Raw genomic sequence first — 12,183 nt, 5'->3', positions numbered from 1 at the left:
GCAACATTTACATGACCCGTTATGTAATTAATAATAAGTATAATATAAATTAAGATAGTTTAGTTGTTAATAAATTGTTATGAATAATCTTTATTTATACGTGCTACACATATAAGTGATAATTATATGACCCGTTGTTTGATTTAAATAGTAATTAAATTATTAAATATAGTATTAGAAGACTTGCAAGTTAGAATTGAAAAAGCATGTAAACTATTACTTTTAATAAATTTATTCATATACAATTTAATTATATAAATAACTATATAATAAAATAAGTTCTTATTTTTATTTTTTGAACGTATCTTTAAATTAAACAAATCCTAATATATTTAAAATATTAATTTTCCATGTAAATAACTTTAAAAGATAAAATAAATCTTCAAAAACCATTTGAAATTCAATTTATATGGCCTGTTATATATAATATTAAATAAAAATTAAATTATTAGATATTAGTGTAGTTTAATTATTACATGTCCCATTTTATTATACTATAATTATCAAATAACTCAATTTTACTGTTCAACAGATTTTTTTTGTCAAACTAACTATTCAATAGATTTTAGTATAATAATGAATCATAAATTACACAGTTAAAGTAAACTTTTTTTAATTAAAATTAAAATTAGAGTTTTCCTCAATTCTCTTCAAATATGGACTAAGTACAGTGAATACATTTCACGTTATATGCTACTTTTTCAACAATTAACTAAACTCATCATTCCGTTATAGTGTTAAATTAGACTTCCATCTAATACTATATTAACCTAGATAAGGCTGAACTGAAAAATGGTAAAATTTTACATAAATAAATGCAGCAAAAAAAAAAATACAAAAAAATCTAAACTTAAAAAGACTATATCAAATAGTATCACTTATGATTCAAAATATAAGTAAAATGTAATTTTTAAAAAAAGAATATACCATTAGAAGCAATCCGAAGAAAATAAATATTGATAAAAATAATATAAATATCAATCTTGAGCCTCCTTGATCTTCTTTTCAAGAATCCATAAAAGAAGTAAACGTTTTTTTTATGAAATTCCCTTGGAAGCTACACGAAAAATAAAAAAAATTACTTAGTATATTATTAACTCGAAAAAACACTTTCCATAATAATGAAATAATAACATACAAACAAATTTAATAAACTGCATAAAACTTTAGCTGGTAAAGATCACAATCTCGATGTCAATAATAATAGGTTATTTGGATTAATAAGTTTGGTGTCAATTAAATGCATATTGGTATCAATTTATATACTAATTGCGGTGACTATATCTTTTAATGTATTGTTAGGATTCATAATCATGAATAAGTCTTTTTGATTGTAAACTCTTAAACTTTGGCTATTAAAGTGTAAGTTGATTCTTATCTACTCCAAACTTCAGCTATTAAAGATTTTTTTCCGTATTTCTTTTATTAATTAAAATTAGGCTAGCTTATATTTAATTATCGGTTTAATTTTGCTATAATAATTAGACTTCCACTTAACTAAAATAACTTTGTTAATATGATTAGACTTCTACATTCTTGATAAGATTAGACTACTAATTAATTTTTATAAAATTTAATTATTTTTTATTAGAATTAGATTTGTACTTAATTTCGTAATTTTTTTAATTATTGACCCTAATATCGTAATTTTGCCTGTCCCCCCCCCCCCCCTCCCACATATAAGATAGTTATAGATAGATAGATAGATAGATAGATTATAGATAGATAGATAGATAGATAGATAGATATAGATATATAATATCTAGTATATTTATAATAGGATATATTATAAATATATATGGAAAGATATATTAACAATTAATTATATAAATATACATATATAGTAGATAATAAAATATGTACTTTTTAATAAAATTCGGTTTATAATCGAAACCGACGGTTTGAAACCAGAACCGGTGATTTCAATTCCAATAAATGTTGAACCGATCCAGAACCGACCGCCCTTTGATTCCGTCCGGTTTGGACCCGGTCTAAAGTTTAACCAGTTTTTGCACGGTTTGACCAAGCCAGAGCCAAGCCCATTAACGGTTCAATCCGGTCCATGGCACATGGGTTCATCAGAAAATGGACAAAGTGGTAATCAGAAATAAATCAACAGCTGCATTAGAAAAATAATGACATTGTTATTCGTCCTATTCTAGCAAAGGAATTAAGGCAACATTTCATAAACTTTGCACCAAATCATGAAAAAGTAAAAGAGTAAATTATTTTTGTATCCCTAATATTTATCGTTATTTACTATTTTGTTTTTATTAAACAAAATGATTTCTTAATAATGTAAACAATTAAAATATTTCATTATAATTTTATGATTTCCCCTTAAAGACAAAGGAAAATTCAATCGTATAGTCCACAATATTTTATTCTTCATTTTACCTTTTACAATACTTTAATCTCTTTTGCAAAAAAAATTAACAATTTAATCCTTTATGTTCCTTTAACAGTGCATATAAACATAATTGATAACGTTAAACATAAAAGTCATGAGCATTAAAAAGATATATAAGTAGTCAAGATAAAATAAAAACTGAAATACATTTATTTTTTATGTTACAATGGAAATTATGGAATCTTATCTTCATATATTTAAAAAAAAAACTCATTAAATAAACAGCTAAAATTGTAAAGTTTACATTCATGGAACCTTGATTTATATTTCTAACTCCTCAATTAATTTAGCCATGAATGGCATGCAATTTAATTCCTTAAAACTGTTTCATTACAAGATAAATCATATGACTATAAATACTTGGTCCAAGAAATTTTTACAGTTAACTCGAATTTTAAAATTTTAATTTCAGTCTAATTAAATTATGGGTTTTTTAAACAAAAAAAATCTATTGCTAATAATATTATTAGTGTTCTTGATAGACAGTAGTAATGCATGGTGGTTCCCGAAGAAAAAGACGGTCAGTATGATCAACGATGTGGGTCCAGAGCTAGATCTGACCGTTCATTGTAAATCAAAAGATGATGATTTGGGTACTCATGTTATACCATATAAAAGCTTCTATTCATTTAGGTTTAAGCCTAATATGATGGATACGACGCTGTTTTTTTGCTCGATGACGTGGAAGGGTTCTAAGCTGAATTATTTTGATATATATAGAGAGGAACGTGACAAGGATAAATGCAGTGTTCATTGTTCTTGGAATATTAGAGCTACAGGACCGTGCATGTGGAATCCTGACAAACAGTTTTATAATGACTGTTTTCCTTGGAATAAGCCCTGAAAATTGTGTTTCGTATTTTCCGCGATGAAATAAAAATATTATTATTTGATCGATTTTATAATAAGTATTTCGTTTTAGAGAAAAGAGTCAGTTCGGCTTTTGAATTGTATTTCGGGATCAAATAATAAATGGCCTTGACTTGTGATGGAAGTTTTGTTATCTTATTATTATGAGAAGGAATTTTGTTATGCATGCTTATTTATCAATAATCTGAAAACAAACACTTGTGACACATTTCAGGTTGAGAATTTTGATATATCAGATTGAAATGATGTTTACGTATACACGCAAAGTCTAATTTCGCTTTTAGAACTCTAAGTTACTTCGTAAGATGCCATTAAATATTCGAGTAGATGAAAGAATTTTGGAAAAAGCTCCGCAGCGGGTATAGTCGTATAAATAATATTGCCGAGGAAATTTGTTATGTCGGTTAAATTTGTTGACTGAAAATGATACTTATGTCCTTGTTAAAAATAATACCAAAATCTGTAAAAGCTGCAAATAACTAAAATTAGGATACTCTTACATCAACAAAATCTATCCACAATCCACTATATACTTTATACCAAATGCATATCTATCATCATTATTGTGTATCACATTATAAAACAATAAAAGGTTCACTAGACCCCTCCAATATGACAAAAATAATTAAAAAATATTCAAATTCGTGTTTTACGACAAAAATATCCACAATTTATCAATTTTAAATCAGTTTACACCCTGATAATCAAGGATGTAAACCGGCCTAATGTCGATAAGTTGTGGGCTTGTCTTGTCATAAAACACAAACTAGGACAAATTTTTATATTCCATGCCAATTTAGAGGAGCTAAATGACCCTTTTTATTGCGTTATAAAATAAACCAATTAATTTCTAGTTTATATTCAACTCAAAAAATGAACTCTCATAACCTGACCAGAAATATGTTGCTGCAGCTGCTTCTGTTATCAGTGATAGCCATGAGTGAAGCAAAATACAGATTCAAGCTAAATCCTGCAACTGTAATAATCACCAGTGGTCTCAACCCGGATTTGAATCTGAATCTTCACTGCAAGTCCAAAGACGATGACTTAGGTAGCCATGTTATCCCGCATGGAACCGAGTATAAGTTCGGATTTCAACCCCATTTTTTCGGTGTAACTCAATTTTGGTGCGGTTTTAGCTGGAAGAATTCAGGCCAGGAACGAATGTTTGATATTTATATTCAGAATAGAGATTACCCTCTGTGTGATGTTTGTAAGTGGGTTATTCAGGATAAAGGTCCATGCATGTTTCTCCCGAAAACTCCGAAACCTTATAATTGTACCGTTTGTTATCCCTGGAATCCCTAGTCTTTTACATATGTCGATGAAGATGACTGAATAAAACCATTTTTTATTTACTAGTTAATGTTTGATCCATTTACTAGCTTTAAAATATATTTGTTATCTAAAATTTTAAGCAGGTTGAACTGTAACCGGTTCGGCCGTTGGTTTGGTTTTTAAAACACAGCTTTGCACTTGTATTATAAAATAGAGCAGACTGAATAACAATGTCAATGCATTTAATTTCATGAATTGGAATTGAAAAATAAGGTGTAATCCAGATTTTTGAAGCTTGAGCTAACTTGAAAAAATAAAAACTTAGAACTAGCATCTATGTAACATCTGAATCTTTTAAATACATGTATAATGCCAATGGTACTTCCATCTGTACACGAGTATAACCCTACTGTACTTATTGCAACATGAAATGATCTAATAATCCATTGATTTTGCCAAAGAATCTACGACATACCTTTGTTTTGCTCTTGCAAATGATACACGGACGAACCAGCACTGAAAAAATCACCAATGTTTATTTTGTATCTTGTTTTAACGGAGTATCATAAGTCGGAGAAGGAATAAAGTTCCCTCCTCGTTCATTAGACTCGATAAGCATCAATACAACTTCACGCATTGATGGCCGGTCAATAGGTGACATACTTGTACACATTAAAGCAATTTTAAGAACAGTGAGCATGTGATCAATAATATTTTGATCTTTGAGTTGTAATCTCGTATCAAGTATCCCGGACGTTACTGACTGGTTGCGGACATAATTTCTCACCCATGTGACGAGATCACCTCCTTGATCTACAGGCTGTACAGGAGTTAAACCGGTAAGCAACTCCAACAGCACAACTCCATAGCTATAGATATCACATTTTTCTGTTACTTTCATTGTATATGCATATTCTGCAACGAAAAACAGGTAAACTTTTTATTAGATTCTGTTTACAATGTCGAACTACTAAGCTACATGCATATAGTTCTGTTAAGAGTAAAAGAGGAGGGGCGAATTTACCAGGTGCAATATAGCCATATGACCCTGCAACTGCGGACATGGACTTCGACTGAGGCATGTCGATTATTTTTGCCAAACCAAAGTCACCAACATGAGCCTCGAAATTATGATCAAGCAGAATGTTATTGGATTTGATATCGCGATGAATGATCCTTGGTTTGCAGTCATGATGCAAATACGCCAGACCTTCGGCAGCTCCAAGAGCAATCATGAAGCGAGTCGGCCACTCCAAGTTACAGGAGGGCCCGTGAATTTGCTCACCTAAGCTACCCATAGCCATGTGCTCATAAAGAAGCAGATTGGAACCCTGGTAGTAGCAAAATCCGTAAAGCTTCACAATGTTACGGTGCCTTATATTCCCGAGAGTTTGAATCTCAGCCTGAAAACTGTTGTCAATGTTGCTCCCCTCTCTGTTCGATGCTAGCTTTTTCACAGCGATGGTTTGTCCAGTGAGCATTACTGCCTTATAGACCGTCCCACAAGCTCCTCTTCCGAGGACATAGCTATCATGAAAGTTATTCGTAGCCGCAACCAGATCATGTAAATTAAATCCCTCCTTGGGACGAAGGTAGATATCTGAATCGGGAGAGGAACTGTAAGTGTCGCACACAGATGGAACTGTCTCAGCAGGGCGTCTCATGAAATACAGTATAACTGCAATGAGGATGAGTGAAACTCCACCAATTATAGCTGCAACAGTTGTGATGATTCGACCACGAGGAGCATCCACGCTTTTCAAAGAAGGATCAGAATCTGAAAATGACTCTCCATTGCAATATCCAAGATGCCCACCGCAAAGCCCGTCATTTCCGAGGAAACTGCTGACAGCCATGTTTTGAAACAAAGGTACTGGAGGTAAGGGTCCAGTAAGATTATTAAATGAGAAGTTGCACCCCAGTAAACTTGACAGGTTTTCAAATGCATCTGGAATTTCACCGGTTAAACGATTATTATTGAGCAGAAGGAATTCCAGTAAGTTAAGATTCCCCAACTCGGGGGGTATGGTTCCGGTAAGATAATTATTACTGAGATTCAGTGCAATCTGCAAGCTTGAAAGAGAACCTAACTCTGGCGGAATCTTCCCGGAAAAATAGTTGCCACCCATTTGCAATTCAGTCAGGTGGGAGAGATTTCCTAATGCTGAAGGTATATTTCCGGACAACTTATTTTCCGAAAGCTTGAGAAGCTCCAACTGCTTAAGGATTCCAAGTTCATCCGGTAATGCATCTACAAAGCTATTGTGGCTGAGATCAAGTCGCTGAAGCATCTTGCAGTTAACAATTTCAGATGGAATCCGTCCTTGAAGCAAATTCGACGAGACATTGAAAGTCACGAGTTGAGATAGATTACCTATTTCCTTAGGCAACTCATTTGTGAAGTAATTGTTGGCAATATGAAGTCTTTGCAACTTTTGGCAGTTTCCAATGGCCTGAGGTATTGGGCCGCTGAACTTGTTCTGATCCAATTCAACGGCAGAAAGGTTCGCCAATCTGCATAATTCTGAAGGAAAGCTACCTGTAAGCTTGTTTCCGACTAGACGAAGTTGAACCAAAGATTTGCAGTTCAAGATCCCAGTTGGGATATTCCCATAAAACTTATTAGACTCCAGATTCAGCAACATCAGGTTTGAATGTCGACAAAGATGAGGAGGTAGTCGTCCAGTCAGAAGATTGTCGGAAAAATCCACCACCCAAAGTTTGCTGTGAAGTCCTAGCCCCTGCGGAACGCCACCAGTCAGATAGTTGTTGAATAGCTGCAGTTGACTCATTTCTGTCATATATTGAAAACTTAACGGAATGGGACCTCTGAGGTTATTAATTGAGAGGTCAAGCTTTGACAAGTTCCTCAAGCTACTAAGTTCATTTGGTATAACACCAGTCAACTGATTCTCAAACAGGTATAGCAGATGTAGACTCTCTATCTTACTGAACTCACGAGGGATTTCCCCTGTCAAATAGTTTTCGGAGAAATCAATTTCTGTAGTCATAGATAAATTTCCAATTTCACGCGGAATGGATCCATTCAATGCATTTCTGTATAGATAAAGTTTTTTCAGAAACTTCAGGTTCCCGATTTCTGCTGGTATTGAACCTTCAAGATTGTTTGCATACAAAGCAAATATCCCGAGGTTTTTGCAGTTTCCTATCTCCTTCGGTATAAATCCCGAGAGTTGATTTTCCCATAGAATCAAGTCAGTCAAGCTCGTAAGCATTCCGATTTCTTTTGGCAGCTCCCCACCTATGGCATTTTGGGCAAGACCAAGTAATTGTAAGCTCTGACATCCACTTATTTCTGCCGGAATACTGCCCGAAATTGCATTCTGCCCTGCTCTAAAGGTTCTCAACTTCTTCAGGTTCCCAATAGAATGAGGCAACGAGCCAGTCAGATTGTTGGTGTAAGCCACAACTTCAATTAACGAGGTCAACTTTCCAAACTCCTCAGGAAAAGAACCAGATATTCTGTTATTGCATATATTCAAACGTCGAAGAAGAGACAAATTACCAAGTTCAGCAGGAACTTCCCCGCTAAACTCATTATTGTTCAGATAAAGGTCAAGCAGCATTGAACAATTTCCAATTGATTTAGGTATATTCCCAGTGAGCATATTGTAAGAAAGATCAAGATATTTTAAATTAACCAATCCACCAATAACAGGACTCAGGATCCCGGACAGATTCATTGAACTCAAATTGAGAGACTGAACGACAGGCTCATAATCTGTAGAGCAATTCACGCCAATCCACCCGCACGGTGTCTGGTCAGTGGACTTCCAATTCTCCAGATGATTGAATCCGTCATGAAAGCCATTCTTCAGATCTAACAGGTACTGCCCTTCAAAACTCAAACCCTCTGAAGTAGAAACCAAAAGCATGATCACAAGCCACAATCCTATAATCTCAACATCAAAAATTCTCTTCGAATTGATATATGCTGACATTTTATCATCCCCGAGCTTAATCATAACTACACGTACAATTTGGTTCAACACCTGCACACATAGGGCTAATTCAGATTGGAATTGCAAAGAAGCAAATTCAAGGCAAAACATTCACCAGCATATCACTCTATTTTATAAAAAGATCAATCACAGTACCAAACTGAATATACAAATTACAATGGGACACTGTTCATCAAGTCATTCACATAATGCAATAATAGATTGTTTAACTACTCATCAAAGCATAGTTTTAGCAAATAAGGAGTTAAAATTCAACCAAATTTCACATTAAGAGATTTAAGAAACTTAATTAACATAAAATCACCAAAAACTAAATCACCTCACAAGTTGTAGACAATCAAGAACACATTCTAGTGTTAAGAATTATACATTCAAGAAGCACCCAGCAAAATAAATTCCACCAAATTAAGAGGCTAACCATCCATAAATAACCACTTCTACATAAACACGCATATGAAATCATTAAACTTAAACCAATGAGCTATATATCAAATGGTATAAACGCTAGACAATAAGTGTATTAAGATCAAGCGTTCAATTCCTCCCATAAACGCGCTAAACGAAAAGAGAAAACATACCAGTTTAAGCCAACAGAAACCAATTACTCATCCAAGGGACAGTAAAAACAGTTAGAACAGGTGCACCATTTGTCTGTAACTAAAACTCCATGAGACCACATAGAATTCATGAACCCAATTAAAGCAAAATCCACTCCAACTTTGGATCTAAAAGGCCAAAGATTTTGGACAAAATATATTAAGACTAGGGGGGAAGAAAGAAAGAAAAAAACTTTATTTTTTTCCTATAAGCAAATTTGCTTTATGATAACAAAAAGCAAAAACTTCTAAAAGTGCAATGAACTAACAGAAAAGATTAGATTTTTTTTGTGGGTTTCTTGAATTTTGTATTGGGTATAAGAAATGTTAAATCTTTTAAAAAAATGAATAAAAAAAGTAAAGCTTTTTTAGCTCTATCCTTGAAGCTTTAATGGCAGACAAGGCATGCATTCATCCATCTCTCTCACTGTATTTACACTTTTTTCACATACCCAAATACACAAAAATGTGTAAATTAAATTATTAAATATACAATTTTTCTCAATGTGTTCTTGATGGTGGGTTTGGCTATAAAAGTTGGCTAGCTAGCTCAGTTTTTTTTCTTTCTTTCTAATCTTTTAGTGCCTTATACCAAATTATTTATATTGCATTTTTTTATGTTTTGTGTATGAAACTGTTTATGCAACTTAAAAAATTGAAAACTTTTTTATTATTATATTTATGGATTTTAGTTTGAGTGTGACAGCTTGCTTTTGTTTATGGTTTTTGAGATTGGGATTGGTAGGGTTCGTCTGGAATCTCTTCTTCTCCAAATTATAATACACAGACAAAAAATTTGATTAATTTAGCACTAATTTGCAGTGTTCTTATTGAATTTTACAATACTGACAGATTTCATTTGTAATACTGACAAATAAAATGTAACTTAAAACTTCACAACTCTCCAACCGACCATTTTGATCCTTTTTTTAATTAATTAAATTGTAAATCATGTTAGTTAGTTTAGAGTGTAGTATATATTTATTGTAATACACAGACAAAATAAATTATACTAATTTTTAACATTATTTTAGAGGAAATTATTTAGAGTATCTCTTTTTGAAAAATATAAATGATATTTTTTGTTTTTATTTTAATTCATAAATTTAATAAATGTTTCATAATGCTTTAAATATTCCTTAGTTTTATTTAAATCTAAGATTTGTAATTTATATAAATACATATGAATATACTATTTTATGTTATGGAGCTTTTATTATTTGATTTTCTTTACTATATATCTTTTTCATATAAAAAGTTGTATTTGCAAAACAAAAGTAATTTTATGGGCTGGTGTAAATATATTTTCCGTCGAATACCTCTCGACATAGTACAATACAAATACTCTCTCCATTTTTGATTATATATCGTTTTAAAATAAAGCATACAAACTAAAAAGATGTTTACTATTTAAAAAAAATTCTATATAATTTTTATTATTTGTTGTTTATTTAATTATCTATTTTGTACATTCCAAAAAATTTAATAAAATTTGTTGGAAAGATGAGAATGACAAAAATAAGAACATAAAAAAATATTAAGAATCTTCATTAATCAATCCTACCATAAATAAAGTTGTTTTAGATATAAATATATAAAACATCTTAAAATCACTAAAACACTATATAATATAAAAGATTTAAAAAACTGTAGAAAGCCATGTAACAATAAATGGAAATAGTTTCAAAAAAAAAAAATTGAAATAGTATTAAGTAAAAAGTTAAAAATTGGAAGATCAAAAGAAGTACTTGCAGTTAAAAAGTAAATTAATAAGAACAAATATTTTATTTATTAATTAAGCAAGATTTAAAGTAATAATATTTGAATCATTCATACATATTTAAATTTTTAGTTGAAATTTCACTTTTTAAGTTAATAATAAAATTCATAAAAGTTATGGTTTCATTTATATTAATTTATTGAGGTATTTTTTATGGCATGATGGTACTTTAGGGATGGCCTTGTACATTAGGCCTACCTTTAAAAAGAAAAAATTAGGATCCCATAGACAATGGTCCATAAATGATAAATCTCTATACGTGGACGCAGAAATTGATTTAAAACCAGAAAACGGGCTCCATCGGCCGTCTAAAAAAAATATTTGTAACTAACGAGCTACAGCTGAAATGGTATAAACGCTAGACACAAAAGTGTTAAGGTCGTGGGTTCAATTCCTCCCACAAACTCTCCCTCCTCCCGGGTTATCCAAAAAACAAAAAAAAATTGTATCTACATATTTAGAAGCAGATCTAGAAAGAACTTATAGTGAACAGTTGGCTATTTTATTATTTTAAATAATTAAAAAAATATGAATATATAAATTAATAGTATAGTTTTTGCCACCTTAAACGTTATCCACTTTAAAATTTATATTTTATCAATTTTATCCATTTTATAAACTTTCGATATATAATTTTGTCCATCTTATAAAATATTTTTGGATATATACCACTGTCCATATCTAACGGCTCATATTTATGGCGCTAATTTTTTAATCTCATATCAAATAACAAAAACTTAACTTAATTAATAACTTTTTTTCAAGTAGATTGAACATATCGATATCATATTAAACAAACATATATATTTCCATATAATTTAAATTAATATAGATCTTCTATTTTATTAAAAAAACGAAGTAAATTATATTGACTATGATGTGTTTATAGTCAATGAATTTACGAGAATCCTACTCTATATTAACTAAGTTGGTACAATTAGTAAGTGACACTTTGTTTAAACTTTCTCTCTGTACATGATTTATACTCAATCATTCAGTATGAATGAAATTAAAAAACATATGTTTATTAAATTCAGTTTAAGTATATTTATATTTAAAAAAAATGGATTGCTCTCAATTTGTTAATGTTGCTTTAATTTGTTAGTGTTGGCTTTAAAAGGTTGATGATCTACATTCTTATGAAAGAAATAAATCGGATACACTTGAAAGAAAATTTGGGTGGACCCAAATGAACTTTTTTATTAAAAATTGAATTGTAGCACATGTAAAGCAATTAATACTTGCACTTTTATAAAATTTCAATAA

The 12,183-nt window shown here is 31.1% G+C and overlaps 3 protein-coding genes across 3 annotated transcripts; 2 read left to right on the top strand and 1 right to left on the bottom strand.

Moving 5' to 3' along the window:
- The first annotated feature begins 2,069 nt into the window (after positions 1-2,069).
- Positions 2,070-3,254, top strand: LOC126667359 (S-protein homolog 5-like). The gene is made up of 2 exons (XM_050360315.1): positions 2,070-2,097; positions 2,893-3,254. Exons 1-2 carry the CDS (start codon positions 2,070-2,072, stop codon positions 3,252-3,254), a joined length of 390 nt encoding a protein of 129 aa, XP_050216272.1.
- A 331-nt stretch (positions 3,255-3,585) lies between these two features.
- Positions 3,586-4,588, top strand: LOC126666808 (S-protein homolog 5-like). Its single transcript, XM_050359683.2, has 2 exons — positions 3,586-3,639; positions 4,193-4,588. Exons 1-2 carry the CDS (start codon positions 3,586-3,588, stop codon positions 4,586-4,588), a joined length of 450 nt encoding a protein of 149 aa, XP_050215640.2.
- Positions 4,589-4,859: 271 nt separating this feature from the next.
- Positions 4,860-9,745, bottom strand: LOC126668939 (probable leucine-rich repeat receptor-like protein kinase At2g33170). The gene is made up of 3 exons (XM_050362196.2): positions 9,120-9,745; positions 5,583-8,571; positions 4,860-5,473 (listed from the first exon to the last, which is right to left on the bottom strand). The coding sequence occupies exons 2-3, from the start codon at positions 8,542-8,544 to the stop codon at positions 5,094-5,096; spliced, it is 3,342 nt and encodes a 1,113-aa protein (XP_050218153.1). The 5' UTR covers positions 8,545-8,571; positions 9,120-9,745; the 3' UTR covers positions 4,860-5,093.
- Between the last annotated feature and the right edge of the window lie 2,438 nt (positions 9,746-12,183).

This window comes from Mercurialis annua, linkage group LG2 (genome assembly GCF_937616625.2).
Source record: "Mercurialis annua linkage group LG2, ddMerAnnu1.2, whole genome shotgun sequence".
Lineage (NCBI taxonomy): Eukaryota > Viridiplantae > Streptophyta > Magnoliopsida > Malpighiales > Euphorbiaceae > Mercurialis > Mercurialis annua.
Note: the sequence above shows the minus strand (reverse complement) of the source record. Positions and strands in the feature narration are given on the sequence as shown.